This window comes from Labrus bergylta, chromosome 2, assembly GCF_963930695.1.
Source record: "Labrus bergylta chromosome 2, fLabBer1.1, whole genome shotgun sequence".
Lineage (NCBI taxonomy): Eukaryota > Metazoa > Chordata > Actinopteri > Labriformes > Labridae > Labrus > Labrus bergylta.
Genome location: NC_089196.1, coordinates 9,085,578 through 9,101,551, shown reverse-complemented (window position 1 = coordinate 9,101,551; position 15,974 = coordinate 9,085,578). Strand labels below are relative to the sequence as shown.

Genomic DNA, 15,974 nt, shown 5'->3' with positions numbered 1-15,974 from the left:
TTAAGCTGTTAATAAGAAAAAGCTCTCCACAAGACTCGAAAGCCTTGGCAGCACTCTGAAACATATGGTGACTGTTTACTCATTTGTTTTTTTTTATTGTTTTCTTCTTATGATAAGAGATGAGTCATATATCTGGAACTCTGGAAATCTCCCCCTCAGTGTGAACAGTGAAAGCTGAGGGTGGTAAAATGTGTGCGCAACAGATGAGACATAATAAAATAAAAAGCAATTGGATACCAATAAAAGATGGCATTTGGTGGTATATAGCAGCAAAAAGAAGACATTTTGTGTTTCTTTCTTTACCTGTTTACTGTCAGACATATGGGAATAAGAGCAGAACATGTAAAAAAAACAAGGTTAGTTTGAAAAAGCTTCAATCATTTATCATTAAGCTGTCCCTGTGATGTGGACATACCATGGTAGCTAAAGAAGCGTATAGGCGGGTCATGGATACTGAAAGGCCATAAAATGACGGCATACAGTAGAGTTTATGATTTTTATTAATAATTACACAGTACAGTGTACAGTATCTGGGGTAGGACCAGGACCTCATAGGCACTAAAGTCAGTTGAACATTTGCTCAGATGCATGCAGCAGACAAAAGTTCATCCTGAACACCGTCTGCTTTAGGATAAGGTGTGGCAGCTCTGATCACTCCACACTTCCTTTCAGTGTAAGGAAATGTGCCGGACACTGTTAAAGCCAGGGATACCTTATGCAAAAGCAAACCGAAGGCAGCCAAAGCCACACATCAGCATGAGAACAAACATGGGGTCATGCAATCCTCAGAATGAACAATATCTCCCTCCCCAGCCCCCCCAGGGGATGCTTTGCATGATGATTTCCCTAGGAGTTTTGTTTTTTTTATCGCCCCAAAGTGCTGTTTTATTGTCCCAGCTTTATACTGTTTTCGTTCCATTGTTACCGGACAAGTACAAATATCCTCCTTTTATACACAAAAACCTTCAGACAGGCCTTCCCCAGCCCAGCCCTCATCCATCCATCAGCAGCGCCTCTGCTCTGCACAGAGCCCCCCAAGCTCTGCTCACCACCCCCCAGTCCTCTTTTTGACAGGACGCTGTTGTGGCTTTCCGGGCCTTTATGCGGCCTGTTGTCTGAGGCAGATTGAAGACCCTTTGTGTGCGTCAGGCTCTGTCCTGAGTGGCCCGGGAGGAACCTGCTGGGCTGCGAGAGGAGAGACAGGAATGCGCATATGAATGGGGCTGTGTGTGCCGGGCACCTGCTGACAGAGGGACGGCGTGCCTGTATGAGTCTTAGTTCATCAGCGTAACCATCTTGTTCAATTACACGTGCAAACCGGTGTTACGTTCCTCTGGTCAATCACGCTCAATGGGAGGATTGTCACTGCAGTTGTAGATGTTTTGATGATTGTGGAGGGATTCTTGACTAATGTGGTGTCAGCTGCATTGTTTCGGTTGTGCAGCTTTTTTGTTACAGCCTAAAACTGAATTTCCCATGATGTGTATGAAGTTACTTAAATAAGTTACATGCAATAATATACAGAACTTATACTTGGTGCACCGTGCAACATGTTCAACTTTTATGTGCACTGTGTGCATGATCGTGTTTTTCCCAACAACTGTGAAAGTTCAGACTACATCTGTAACAACTGCAGCTCTGTTTTTGGCTCCTCAATTATTTTATTGTGCTCTGTGTGTGCTCTCTGTTTTAGGCTATTCTTGCTCTTTGCTGCTGTAACACTGTAAATGTCTTATTTGTGGGATAAATGATCTTATCTTATCTTATTTTTCTGTAACTTTGCTAGATGTTGCTAAGTGCTGTGCTCATGATGGATTAACATTGGGTCTTTGTAATATAACAATAAGTAAGGTCTTTTTTACCTGCTCTTTTGTTATATTAATAACAAAGAGTAAGGTCCTATAACCTGCTTTTTGTTAAGTGTCTCGAGAAAACATTTGTTGTGAATCGTCGCTATACAAAAAAAGATTGATTGATCGATTGATTATCTAAACTCTCCCCCAAAGTACTCAAATGATCCCTCATACTTACCTCCACATGTAAGTTTCTATTGACTATCTTACCTTTCCTTGAAGCTGTGGACTCCCAAGTTTTCATTTCATTTTATTCTATGGAGACAAAAAGAGGACAAATTAAAGACTGAATGTGTCTGTGTCTTTTAAACAAATAAAATCTTAGTGACGTAAAGCTGCCTGACACTGAATCACGTTGGGAGCCAGCACTGGTGTGGCTAACGGACTGTGACCACACATCAGCATGTCGGTTCACAAAGCTTTGTTTGGCCTCTGTGGGGGCAGCGGAAACACGTGCTAATGGAGCACTGACATAATTACAATTAAAGATGGTGTGGAAAACAAAGTTCTAGCAAGAACTTGCCTATTTACACTTAAAGGAGCAGCATTACTATCTGACATAGAAGTTGTTATTGCAATATTGACCCTTTTATTCCAGACTCCACTCCTGAAAAACATATTTGTCTCTTTAGATGCCAAATCCTAAAAGATAGACGCTAAATTCTGACTGCTGTTTGTTACTGAGCATGTAGAGTAGAGTGGATTTTTATTGTTTGAGAAAAATACGTCAAAGTGTGAGAAACTATAAAATTGTAACACTTTGGCTGAAAAATTTAAAAAATAAGAATTTACTCCTCTAACATTGCACAAATTCATTTGATCAATTGTTATGGTGTACTTACTGGTGAAGAGGCTTTAAAGGCAGGGGTAGTTATTTTTCTCCAGATAAACTTTTTAAGATTTTGGTTAAAATTGCCTTTATGTCCTGACAGAAATTAATAACTCATTTGTGTTTGTAACTCGAAGAAAACGGTCATCTGTATCAGTTGTAAGCGTGTAAAAACTTCTACCAATGTCTGCCATGAGGTACCAATCTGATGAACCAATCACGCCTCCCTGTCTCCCTGCTCGTTCTGTACTCCTTGCGTGCACGACCACACGCTCAAAGCGCTTCAACGATGACAGACTTTATGCTGTGAGTTTGTCGTTAGCCATGAGTAGTAAAATATTCATGTATTATGACAAAGTTTAGTGTTTGATTATGGTGAATGAGACATGAGATATGAGACGAGGTAGTTTCTACACAATGCAAGCAATGAACTTAGGAGCAACGGCGCTGCATGGAAGCGAGGGGCGTGGCAATGTAATGCTACTTTCAAAATCATGCTAGTTTTTGATAATGACCAAACCATGCCTTTAATATTGTACTTTTAGAATAATTTGGGTAAGTGTTGTGGTACATGTAATGTCAGAGAGCCTGCAAACTCCCCATCTTTATGTAGAACTTATCTCACTGACCAATAAGTATCTACAACAGTCAGGTATGATGGGACCTGATATATGATCCCAGAAGCTTCATTAATCGTCCTCTGACTCATATGGTAAAGCTTATGGGTTGTTTGTCTGGCCCTGCTTTTGAGAAGATTACATCTCCATAATCAATATAAAGAAGCTTAACCAGCCATCACAGAATCTGGAGGGAAAAAAAAAACATCTGGGAAAATAAATGTTCCCTCTGATAAAAACCAAGAATAAGAGCAAAATCACAGCGTGTGCCCTGAGCACAATTTCCTGGGGAAACTTTTACGTGATTATGATTGCTGGGAGGGATGTTTTGACATCAGCCAGATGTTTTTGATGCATTTTAGTCTAAGTGTGGCCACAAATTGTACTGAAATGGCCTCCATGTCTGATATTAAAACAACGGAAAGATCTTTATTTTAAAAAAGTCCTGAAAAAAAACATGATTCACATGTCTGGATCACCTGATAAGCCTGACAGTCTCAGTGCTGATTGCCGGGAAGATCTGAGCTACAGCCTTCTGGACTCATGGCTCTTGTCACCCGCTGACCTGGAAAGCTGAAGCTCAAGATCTGCAACATCACTTCAAGCAGCAGACAACATGCTGCTTTGAAGTGGGAGTGGACCTAAATTGGATTATGCAGTATCTCTGAGCAGCAGCTCCTGAAAAATTTGATTACACCCCCCATCAACCAACGCTAACACTCCTGCTTCCCTTTCGATGCAGATGAGATGATACAGGGCGGTCCTCCATGCCAGACTCTGGTACTCCCCCTTCTTAATATGTGCTCATCTGCCAGCCATTTACCTGATTACTTGTGGATAGCTCAGACAGGTCGGGCTCTGTTGGGGCAGCATTTTGTACAGGTGGACGCAAGAAGGACCAGGAATTATCATCAACAGCAGAGGAAATAAAAAGGCTGGAACACTTTAAAACAACAAATGTTGCAGCTCGATCACAATTTTGCTAGCAGAAGAAATACACACAGAGGACAAACTGTTCTCTTCATCCATGCTCAATCCAAAGTGCTGTTTAAAATAAAGTCCCAGCACTGACTTCAAATGCTCCGTTCAAGCATGGCGCACAGACCACCTTCTATTCCTGAAGAAAATAACATCCAGTCCCGGTTTAACTCGGCCTCATTATGGTGGAAGTGGGTTCCTGCGCCAGGAAGTTTCATTGCTTTCCAAATAAATCTCACTAAACAGAGCTGTAATCCGAATTCCTCGTCTTGTGGAGTCGTCACTTTTAAGGGAAAGCTCTCAAAGCTGATCCTCAAAAATCACACCTTAACCCTCATCTATCACACGCCGGAGAGTTTGGACTGAAGAAACTGAGTCAAGTTTGCATTTAATTGAAAGCCATTTCTGAAAGATGAATTCAAAGTCTGTTTTTTTCCCCCTGTCGATGCTAGGAGGCCGGTTTCTGATTGTTTCCACATTAAGGGGGGGATAGCAGCTCTCAAATTCAAACCAGCTCATGAACATTTATCAAAAAAAAAAGAACGAGGCCCTTTAATATTCCTGCGCTTTTACGGAGTGACACAGAGGGTTTTCATTACCCAAACTCACTGCTTGCAAATCTGAGACATCAACTTTGATTGTGCTACACAGAACCTGGCAGGGGAACAATCGGGAGGTGCTGTGGGCGGCTGTGATCGTCTGTGTGCCAGTCAGACTTACTGCTCTGATACAGAGTAACGTCTTTTATTTAGAAGTATTACAGGGGTGTCTTTTCTTCAGTGACCAGTGAAAAAGGCAGAGCACACCCCTGCTATTACAGCCATGTGGCACTCAAAATGGGTGATCCTCGTTACAGCTGCTCAGCTGTGTGGAAGGAGGAAACTTGTCACTGAGCGTAAACAGCTCTCTTGGCTTAGTTCTCCTAGCTTAAATACCCCCATCCCACCCCATCTAACCCCCCTTCTCCAACACCCCATCTCCTTGTGCTGTGTGGCGTCAGCTGCAACGAGCTCCAGATGTGGCCTGGCACCCCTCCAGTCACAGCACTGGATGTGGTTTGAAGGTAGTTTGGAAACACCACCCACCAGTGGACCCAATGAAAGTTCCTCAGACTGCAGCGAGAGGTTTCCTGCCGCTGGATTGTGTTTGTGCGGCACGCAGGAGAAGTGCAGCAACTGTGCTGTATCTGCCTCCTGTATGTGCATGTGTTACTTATTGACCATGCTTTGAATAAGTATATTAGACAAAAGATTCAAGTATTTCCATCTGTTTCTAGAGACATGGAAATATCAACATCCTCTATTCACTCACAGGCTCCCGTTCTTTTGTTCCTTGAAATACTGGTTTCGGTACACAGTTCAGTAATTTGCTTTTGATGACTACAGAAAGGATTAATCCTCTCAAAGACTCATAATTGCTAATCCTTTTAAATAGTCATTTGTATTTTCTTTAGAAAGACATAAAACCAGATATGATGGTGACTATTTATTTTTTTATTTTGCCTAATCTTCCATTCTAGGTCACAATTACTGTATAGCCAACATGTTTTTTTTTTTAAAAAAGGTTGGAGAACAGTTGAGTGGTTTGAGGTTTTTACTTTGAAAAAGGAGGGAGTTATATGCACATCACGTAGGTTCAGGGCAGTGCAAAACCAGCAGACTGAGGAAGAAGACGGTTTTTACTTTGACAAAAGTACAAAGACAGTATCTGCTCTCAGTGTGGAAAAGTGTAAATGCTTCACACCACGAGCATTAGGTTTCATGTTTTTGCTCACATCACTTTTTTGAAAAAGAAGCAACAGGTTACTGTAAAACTATTTTGGCTGAACGTGGATGTCAGATTTGAAACTTTTGATCCCAATGTGTCAGTGACCTGCAACAACATGTCGCAATCAGTGGTGACTTACTGCACTGATACAAAACAAGTAACCCAACTGAGTGTCATAAACAACCTCCCTGAGCAGTGATGTCTTACTACCCGCTGTAACTGCTTCACTTTTCTGTCTTTCTAACACTTACCCTGTTTAGTTTTCAGACATGGTGCTGGGAGGATCGAATGAGGTCACTGTGTGTAAAGCTGCCAGCTAATTCACATGGTCTACTGGAAAAAACACACATTTCTTTTGAGACAACAGCTCCCCCTGCTGCTTCATATTAAAACAACACACAGCGTGGATTTACTCAGAAATGTGCAGAAGTTTTACAATTAACACATCACAGACGCGTTGGCTTCCAGTTTGAATACAAACTGCTTTGTCAAACATGGCTCGAGTTCAAGGTAAATAATCATTGATGCTGCTGCAATGGTGTTGGGTGGGGTGAGGGTGTAAAAGCTGGTGTTTTAAGTAAACTGTTAATATCCATATGTGACTTCAATCCACCATTCTTAGCTATTTCCAAGCAGTGTTGGAAGTCACATTATCATTTTAATTTAGTAGAGTTTTCGCTATTCAAGATTTGTTTTTACTGTTTGTACCTATGTGTCCTCTGTATTTCTTGCACTTTCAAAAGCTGATTTTTACTTGCTCGCTTTAATAATTCTTTAGGGGAACTCACATTAAAGGCATTAATTTCCGTTTAATTCATTTGCACATACATTTGTATTTTACATTGGATGTATTTGAGTTTAACAGGTTTTGCTGCACAACTTCATCAGGTAGAAATATCTTTTGAGGGTTTCTTACATTCTTACATTTTAGTGCCTCAACTTTTAACTTAAAATTCTGTAAAGAAAATATATCAGTACTTGAGCGGTATTTTATTTACACCATTTCTATACTTCTTGTGTAAAGGATCATGTGTTGTGTACTTTTACCTCTGTTTACATTGAGCTAGTACACAAGATGCTCTAGCAACATTCCTACTCAAAACCTTGCTATTAATGTTATCTCACTGTAGAGTCTTGCATTTTTGTGTCCATTTATGGTTGCAGCATAAAAGGGTAACATTTGCTTACAAACTAGACATGTAATGCTGTGTCCAACCTGTTTTACTCACTGGCTCTTTGCCCAAGTCTGAAAAGAACAAGGAGTCAAATTTATTCAATCCAGGTCAAGATGAGTATAATCCTGATATAAGAAGACCCATCTAAATGTCTCTTCATAGCACCTCTGAATGCCCCAGATTGCAGTGTTCCTGATTTCACCCAGATGGTTTTAAGAGCTCCTGCAGGTCTCCCTTTGGTGCTAGCTGGCAGGGTAGCTGCAGCCTCTTGTTCACCTGGCTGCAGAGCGCTGGACTGTGCTCAAGAAGCAGCTGGCACACCTCCTCCTGACCTCGTTCTGCTGCCTGCTCGAGCATTAAATAGGGCAAAAATAAAGGCACAGGTTAGAAATCATGAAACAGCCTTGTTGTGTTATTGTTTCAAGTAATTCAGCACCTTATGTAAAGGTGATGCACCATCGTCGTCACAGGTCATTGGATCTGCTCTGTGCTGCAGCAGAAGTCTAACCACATCAAGATGACCGCAGTAAGCAGATCGATGGAGCGGTGTCGCACCGCCTGGTGTCTGGGGAGATGCACAAGCACCATTCTCCAGAAGAAACTTGCATACAGTGTGTTGACCACTGCGACTTGCATAGTGCTGAAACAAAACACACGTAAATGAGCCAGAGGTTTAGGTACAAAGGAAAAGTCAATAACACTGAAGACTAAAAGTTTCCCCACCAGAGCTGTGTATCCAGCTGCATCTCTCAGGTCAGGGTCTGTGCCTTTCTGGACCAAGGTTTTAACTCGCTCCAAGTCCCCGTCCATTGCAGCAGACCAGATACCTGTAGAGAAGAATACAACACAACAGCTGTAAGCAACAAAACACCAAATACATGAACTAAATAACTGTTATCAGAGGTCATTAATCAAATAAACATGAGTCAGTTTGAATTTTGCAGCTTCACTTATAAACATCTATATGACCTTGATCTCGCGATCTACCATTTGAAAGGCAAATAAAGGCAAACCTCGTTCAAAATCCATTTCATTCAGAGTCTGGTAAACACTGGGAGAAGAGACTTTATGGGAGCAACACGAACATTGATGTCTATCCAACGCCATTGTGGAAAAACAGTTTAAAACAACTGTTTCTGACTGATTCAAAGCTTTAGTTGAGCACTTGTTTCTGAGAAATATGCATCAATAAACTTGTTTTTGGGTCGGTTCCGCGTTTCTTCTTGTATCTTCAAAGGTCCACAACATCGTGGTGCATTACCCCCACCAAACAGGACCAGCTCTAAAACATACAAGCCCCACAAAAACGTTACGGAGCCAATTAATGTTTGACGAAAATAACCCAAAAATAATGTTATTTGAGAATTGTGAATACGAAAAAACCTTCAGGATAGCTTCACGTCTGCAGTAGACCGAAACAGGTCAAACGTGCTTACGTATGAACATTCCGACCAATGGTAGAGCAGCAGTCGGAAGATCCCTTCAGGGGCCCTCTGATTTATCGGGATTATCGTTTTTACATATTTTGAAGAAAACAAGCAACTGTACACAAAAGTGTTAACTGGTGATCTCATGAATAAAACAAGTGAGCTATCGTATTGCTGCAACGACTCTTTCAATTCACCAACTCGTCAGTTTAGTGAGTCTTTATTTACTTATGGCATGTCTAATCATTCCCGTTCCTCTTTCACTGTTCTGAAAAGCTTTAACTGTCATTTAAGCACCAGGCTGGAAGATGCACTGAATATAAGTATTAAAACTGTATCTAAATATATTGACGAGAGGACAAGGAGTTATGAAAATTTGGCAAAGTACGAGTTGCAACCTCATAGTAGATACTTTTTCCGATTGCTCCTGAAAGCATCTTCTGTCTCGTGTTGTTGTCTGATGTTGCTAGCTAGCCAGCTTGAATCGGCAACCAAGTGTTAGCTGGCTAAAGCCAAATCATTGTAGCCATTGTAGCAAAAAACTTGTAACCAAAGCGCCTAAAGAATGAGAAGAGTTACCTTATTTATTAACGGGACATGTAAAAATGGCAAGGTGGGTAAAATGTAGTTAATTGTGGGAGCTTAGGCCGCTGTGTGACTGTCTTTTTCCACTGAACATACGTGTTTCATTATGACCTCATAACCATCCTCTAAAGTTACGTAGTTCATATAATAGTCATATGGAGTCAAGAGAAATGCTACTCTTTGTTGTTTTGTTTTTCACACTGATGTTACTATTGGCAACAATCTTGCTAACTGCGACACACCAATGTATTTACATGAGTGACCTATTGTGTTAAATCTTATAAATCCCACTGTGTTGATTGTTTGTTTTTAGGTTGTAGCAGTGTACGGGACCTTGTCAGACTTATTATCCGTAGCCAGCAATAAGTTAGGAATCAAAGCCTCCTGTTTGTACAATGGAAAAGGTGGTCTCATAGATGACATTGCTCTTATAAGGTAAGTTTATAATAAGTGTGTTTCTGAGTTCACTGTTGTCATGACAACTCTGTTTGTAATTTTTTCCGTCTTGTCTTTGCTGACAGAGATGATGACGTGTTGTATGTGTCAGAAGGAGATCCATTTATTGGTGAGTGCTGTCATGTGTCATCATCTGTCAGTGGAAGAGAGACAGAGACAGGGCTGCTCGTTTCATCATGAGGATTATTTTACTTAGACTTTCTTTATTGTCATTCAAACTTGTACTTTACAGAGCAGATAAGAACCAAATTTCGTTGCATTTGACTCCTTAGTGCAGGATAAGAACAGCAGCAAGTATTTACATAGAAAAAATAAGGTGCAGATATGAAAAGGAAAGCTATGTGTAAAATTACTATACAGATAAATATATTGCACGTTTGTGATGTATGTTATATTGTGTTTTACAGTCCAGTGAGGTAGTCCTGTGTGGGGGTTTGAGGGGGAATGGAGGGATTATTTTTTTCGTGTTCAAAAGTCTTATGGCCTGTGGGAAGAAGCTGTTACAGAACCTGGAAGTTCTGCTTCGGAGGCTGCGGAACCTCTTTCCAGAGTCCAGATTCAAGATTTTTATTTGTCACATGCTCATACAGATGTGCAGTGAAATGTAAGGGTGTAGTCCAGCAGTGAAAACAGTCCTTGGTGGGGGTGGGAGGTGTCTCTGCTCAATTGATATTGAGTTCACAATTATAATTGTTAACACGATTACTTTTTATTTTACAACATCTGCACCACAACCATCTATCTATTTTAAACACTTTTGACACTTTGACATTCTGAACACTTTGAAAAACAAGCAAAAAATTAAAATAAATAAGTTAAGAATATCCAGTAAATATATACAAATAATAATATACACTATTAATCAATAAATTAAATGATGTTTTTGAGATAGTGGTGATGTACTCTTGTGGCCAAAATAGAACAATAAACACTTGGAAAAGTTAACCACACATGACTAACCTATGGGAAAAAAAGGATTGCTTCACGGCATCTTGTTTTCATGATCGTGGGAAAACCAAAAACTTGATTGAAATTGAAATGCGATTGCACAGCTCTGCTCAGAGACATTTATTCTTCTACTTTTTTTTTGCATCACAGATCCTCAAAATGAAGCCAAGGTTATATCTGATCAGCACGGAGCACACACTGATTGGCTGACACTTAATATTGGTGGTCGTCCCTTCACCACCACCAGGTACATTACAGAAGACTTGCGATTTCCAGACATCAGTGTATATTTCTGTTTGTTTGTCTCTGTTGCAGCTACATTTTTTTATTCATTGTCTTCTGTCCTGAATGTGTCTGTTTTGTGTTCAGGAGCACCTTAGTAAGCAAAGAGCCAGAGAGTATGCTTGCTCACATGTTTCGAGAGAAAGGTAAATTATGGCTACAGCCTATCAGTTTGCAGTCAGTCACATGTGAGCAACCTTTTGAGTTTTCTTCATCTCTGTGTTTTCCCCAGATGTGTGGGGGAACAAGCAGGACGAGCATGGAGCTTACTTAATCGACCGCAGCCCTGAATACTTTGAGCCCATTCTCAACTACCTAAGACATGGACAGCTCATTATTAATGAAGGCATAAATATACGAGGTAAGCGTTCAAGAAACTCTTAAGTATTGATAACTATATTCCTCAACAAAGGTCAGAAGTTACATTCCCTACAAATCTCCCGATAGAGTTTGAAATGTGTTTCTTTAACATCTTCCAGGTGTTCTCGAGGAGGCTCGCTTCTTTGGAATAGAGCAACTTGCTGAACAGCTAGAAGCAGCAATCAAGGTAATATGAAGTGTGGATTAGTGTTCATTTAGCACTGTGATTACTTCCTTGATACGTCATGACTCACCACACGCTTACTTTTAAAACAGAACTCACAACCACCCGAGGACCACTCTCCCATCTCCCGAAAAGAGTTTGTTCGTTTTCTTCTGGCAACACCAACCAAATCAGAGCTCCGCTGTCAGGTACAGCTTAATCCAAAGTTTTTCAGACATGTCCATCAGTGTTCATTTTGACAGATATTTTAGATTTAGATGTAGTGTTCGGTTTTAGATGAAAATGTTCATTAGTTTGTCTCATTTGAGTTCTTTTTACTTTTTATAGTTTTATAGTTCTAGTTAACGATAACTCAAAACATGTTAGTCCAGTTTCAGTCAATGAAAAGTCATTACATCTAAGTCATTCCTTTTAGTAAAGATATTCTCTCTTCAAACTAATTCAATTAACCTAATACAGGTGTCAGGAATTGGTATTAAGGCAACCGGGTGTTTAAGCTGTTTATCTAAACTCAAAAACCCATTAAAAACACCTTTTACAGACCAATATGTAACTCTGACACCTAGTGTTTAAAATGGGTACTGCAGTCCAAATTCTAAACATTGCAGAGAGCTGTCTCCCCCCGCCCCCTCCACCCTACAGTCGAAGCGCATGCAGGTTGTTATGTCACTGAAGCTTCAGTGTTTAGCCAGCTCTACATCGGTCTTGAAATTTTTCTGCGTTTTAACCCCTCCATTTTTCAAAAGCATCTCCAATATTCATCCTAATTTAACCAAGTTTCTGGTCCTGGAGCTTATTAGGAAAATGCAGAGGCTTTTTAGGCCGGGGAGAATCAGTTATATCTGTCCGAACCAGTTCACTTGCCCTCTTCAATCAGTGCAACACGGCCGTGCGGGGTGCCTTAAAACCACCTACCTTCTCTGGTCAAAACAAAAACAAACCATTCCAATGGCACCTGAATGGAAACTTAGGAGGACATACTTGCTTCTGCATTGTTGTTAGAGAAGCCAGTACTTCATATTGTGTGTCCTTAATGTCTGATGATTGAGTAAGGTCATTTTATGATTTGATTCAGTAGATATATTTAATGAAAACAAAACATATGTGTCGTCAGTTTTTATTTTCAAAGATCTATTTTTAGCTCGTCAATGACTCATTTTCGTCAGGGAAAAAAAAAGGATCACAAAGAAGAAAATCTTTAGTCACAATCAACATGAAGGAAAAGAACACTGATTTCCATCAGTTCATCATATGAAACTGATTTTGACCACCTTTATTTGTATTGTTTTTAGGGTCTTAACTTCAGTGGCGCTGATCTTTCCCGACTTGATCTACGTTACATCAATTTCAAGATGGCCAATCTGAGCCGTTGCAATCTTTCACATGCCAACCTGTGCTGCTCTAATCTAGAGCGAGCCGATCTGTCTGGAGCCAACCTGGATGTAAGTCAAAAAGCTCTTTAACTGTTCCATGTCAGCATTTTATGATTCATATTACCAAAAAACATCAACATAGAATACACTCAAGAACTCAGCCAGGACCAAACATTTCCCTGGTCTTCTAGGTAACGTGTCATTTTTGTGTTATTAAACAATGGTTCAGTTTTTTTGTGTTTGTCCACTTTTCCCCTGCTGTCCCCTCAGCTGTGAGGAGGAAGGGCCGTTCTGTTCACAAGTTTGACAAAACACAAATCCACTCTCACCTCATTAGAAGAGCATCAAGCAGACTGTTTCTCCAATCTGTTAACTTCACGTAACCTTTTTTAGGGTGTCACCCAGTATGAACTCATAAAACATAACGATTATTTGGCTTGTCTTTCAAAGGGTGCCAATTTACAGGGTGTGAAGATGCTGTGTTCGCATGCAGAGGGAGCTTCTCTTAAAGGATGCAACTTTGAAGATCCATCCGGTCTGAAGGCCAACCTGGAAGGTGATTGATCCTCACTCTAAACCAAAGCAGAGCCTCACATGTCAAAATAAATCTGAACCAAATGTTTTTCTGATCAGGTGCTAACCTGAAAGGAGTGGACATGGAAGGAAGCCAGATGACTGGGATTAACCTGCGTGTGGCCACTCTGAAAAATGCAAAGCTGAAGAATTGCAACCTGCGGGGAGCCACTTTAGCAGGGACGGATCTCGAGGTGAGTTGGAGCCATCAGAAGGATTATGACTCGAAACCATCATGTTGATATTTAGTTACAAATGCCACAAAAATAATTTCAGGAACAGAAATCCCAATAGCTTTTTTTGTATGCCATTGCTGCTCATATAGAATGTATATTTCTATTTTGCCTAAATGGCTAGAATGGAGCAGAATCCTCACATTTTACACAAACCCAAGAAAAGGTTGAATAGAATAAATTATATATCAACAGGTTCGCTTTGGTAAATGGACTCAAGGCGCTTTTACAATGCAGGTCACACCCATTCACACGCTGATGACAGAGGTTTCTATGTAAAGTGACCGTCAGAAGTATCTAATCCCAGTCATACACACTCGCACGCCCAAGGACACATCTGACATGTAGCTGCATTAAGCTGGGGACCGAACGGCCAACTCTACCAACTGAGCCACAGCCAGTTTCCCCCTCTGCAACACCTGATGGTTTGCCATTTGCCTGGCGAACATACTGATGTTCAGAACTGCTATGTGGAGGTGCCTTAAAACCGCCTACCCTCTCTGGTCCATGTTTCCTCAATGTCTGATGATATAGTAAGGGGTCATTTAATGATGTAATTCAGTAGATAGAAACATGAAAACAATGTAAAGGAGTCATGTCCTGGAATCAGCAGCATTCTCTGCCCCTGGAAATTGTACCCTCGAAAAGACGAGACAGACTAGCGTCTCCTGTGCCATTGTTCTTGACTAAGCTGATGTTTTAAGTCCCGCCTCGTCTGGATTCTAATTGGTCGGTGAGGGAGAAGTGACATTGACGAGCGCGGCGGTGTTCCAAAAGTTTAACTGTAGTGTTTTCAGTTTAGAGAGCTGTGAGTGCAGCGAGAAAAAAAAAACGTTGACGACGTTTTAGTGCTGACAATGCGGAACTGCATTGGTTTTGTATTGAAAACGAGCCCAAAAACGATGTTTATGGACACAGACCTTTAAGCAGAAAATGCCAAAAGAATTGTTTTTATTTTTGCAAGCGTAAACGTCTTCCTTTGTCCTTTAAAAAAACGGTTTTACAAATCAAAGGTGAATATTTTCAGGTATAAACCTATTGGCTGGACAAAACAAGCTATAGAAATAGGACAAATAAAGCTTGGGGGCATCTGCCATCATAATCTGGCATTTAAAACAACAACATTTAAAATACAAGGGACGTGATAATCAGCTGTAAAAGCACCTAGCATTTTAGTTAAATCAAATTGCAAGCAAATGTGTAAAAGTTTTCCAGTCGTCATGTTTATTTTAAAAATATACCACGTGTTATAACCCACTTTATTGAATCCCCTTGTCTTTGCAGAACTGCGACCTGTCCGGCTGCGATCTACAAGAAGCCAACCTGAGAGGGTCCAATGTAAAAGGAGCCATTTTTGAAGAGATGCTGACCCCTCTGCACATGTCTCAGAGTGTCAGATAAATGAGCTCACACCTGTGGATCAGTGTGAACATCAGCTGGCTTCTTTCACGAACCTGTGCTCCACTATATTCCCCTACTTTCAATCTCTGTACCTGTCTGTGACACAGGTACCTGTATGCACATCCCTGGCATTCCAACTTTTATTATTTGAGCTTTAAATATCTTGCACTAGAATATATTCAGGGTTGTCCATGTGTGTTTGTAAGGTAGAGTCATATTTGAATGTTCAGCTGCATATATCACCAAAACAAAAATAATGTTCCTTGTCTATGTCGATGCGTTTGGATGCAATCCATGACTGTACACATTTCATGTTTTACATAATTTATGCTCACGTTACTTGACATGTTAGTGGGAGTCTGAATAAGGTCATCTGTGTTCAGTGAAGTTCAGAGCGCTTAGCTTCTTCACTGATGCTGCTGTAGCAGAACCAGAAGGGGGTCACTTACCAATAACTGTGTGGTTCTTTGTTCCTGTTTGTTACTTCATTTTGTTGGATTTAACATATTCTAAAGAAAGCAATGCCAAGCCAAAGCCATAACAACAGCAGAGTCTGAAAGGCTCAACATGCTGTTTGTGCAACAAAAAAAAAAAGAAACTATGCGACAGGCTAGTTTATAAAACAGCTTATGTATGCAATACATGATCGATGGCTGTGAGGTTTTCAAACCTTTTGTTCTTAAAAAGCTTTCCGTTGTTTTGCGCTATGTGAATCTACCTCTTTTTTTAATCCGTCGTGTGAGTGATCCACAGTTGCATGCATTTATTGCAAAGTTTACGTATGACATCAATTATCCTTCTTAATTTCATTACGAGAAAATAATCCTTTTTGGGCTGCTTCACCAGGAGCCATTTTCACTTCTTGTCAAAGTGGGTTTGCCTGGAATCATTCTGCGTGTATCGACATATATCACTTAATCGTTCTTTAAACTT

General features: G+C 40.5%; 2 protein-coding genes and 1 long non-coding RNA gene across 4 annotated transcripts; 1 reads left to right on the top strand and 2 right to left on the bottom strand.

Moving 5' to 3' along the window:
• Nucleotides 1-355: 355 nt before the first annotated feature.
• Nucleotides 356-4,744, bottom strand: LOC136181273 (uncharacterized). The gene is made up of 3 exons (XR_010667628.1): nucleotides 4,123-4,744; nucleotides 2,064-2,108; nucleotides 356-1,185 (listed from the first exon to the last, which is right to left on the bottom strand). It is a non-coding gene; the product is annotated as an uncharacterized lncRNA (long non-coding RNA).
• A 2,089-nt stretch (nucleotides 4,745-6,833) lies between these two features.
• Nucleotides 6,834-8,649, bottom strand: ankrd39 (ankyrin repeat domain 39). The gene is made up of 4 exons (XM_020631106.3): nucleotides 8,233-8,649; nucleotides 7,943-8,046; nucleotides 7,656-7,859; nucleotides 6,834-7,564 (listed from the first exon to the last, which is right to left on the bottom strand). Exons 1-4 carry the CDS (start codon nucleotides 8,324-8,326, stop codon nucleotides 7,418-7,420), a joined length of 549 nt encoding a protein of 182 aa, XP_020486762.2. The 5' UTR covers nucleotides 8,327-8,649; the 3' UTR covers nucleotides 6,834-7,417.
• Nucleotides 8,650-9,089: 440 nt separating this feature from the next.
• On the top strand, nucleotides 9,090-15,565 carry kctd9a (potassium channel tetramerization domain containing 9a). Of its 2 annotated transcripts, XM_020631146.3 has the most exons (12): nucleotides 9,091-9,259; nucleotides 9,545-9,666; nucleotides 9,753-9,796; nucleotides 10,786-10,882; nucleotides 11,005-11,063; nucleotides 11,150-11,278; nucleotides 11,397-11,464; nucleotides 11,554-11,649; nucleotides 12,754-12,903; nucleotides 13,285-13,390; nucleotides 13,468-13,601; nucleotides 14,925-15,565. In XM_020631146.3, exons 1-12 carry the CDS (start codon nucleotides 9,212-9,214, stop codon nucleotides 15,039-15,041), a joined length of 1,170 nt encoding a protein of 389 aa, XP_020486802.1. In that variant the 5' UTR covers nucleotides 9,091-9,211; the 3' UTR covers nucleotides 15,042-15,565. The 2 variants fall into 2 exon arrangements, with proteins under 2 accessions (XP_065820044.1, XP_020486802.1); XM_065963972.1 differs by lacking the exons at nucleotides 10,786-10,882; nucleotides 11,005-11,063 and having other exon boundaries at nucleotides 9,090-9,259.
• Nucleotides 15,566-15,974: the final 409 nt, after the last annotated feature.

Bases quoted from the DNA above. Each gene is read 5' to 3' on its own strand.
- ankrd39 (XM_020631106.3), bottom strand. From the start codon at position 8,326: ATGGCGTTGGATAGACATCAATGTTCGTGTTGCTCCCATAAAGTCTCT. The intron at 8,047-8,232 runs GTTTGCCTTTAT...TCTTCTCTACAG, and splicing joins TGAAATGGATTTTGAACGAG to GTATCTGGTCTGCTGCAATG. The intron at 7,565-7,655 runs GTGCTGAATTAC...ATGCTCGAGCAG, and splicing joins GTGCATCACCTTTACATAAG to GCAGCAGAACGAGGTCAGGA.
- kctd9a (XM_020631146.3), top strand. From the start codon at position 9,212: ATGAGAAGAGTTACCTTATTTATTAACGGGACATGTAAAAATGGCAAG. The intron at 11,465-11,553 runs GTAATATGAAGT...CTTTTAAAACAG, and splicing joins AGCTAGAAGCAGCAATCAAG to AACTCACAACCACCCGAGGA. The intron at 13,602-14,924 runs GTGAGTTGGAGC...TTGTCTTTGCAG, and splicing joins TAGCAGGGACGGATCTCGAG to AACTGCGACCTGTCCGGCTG.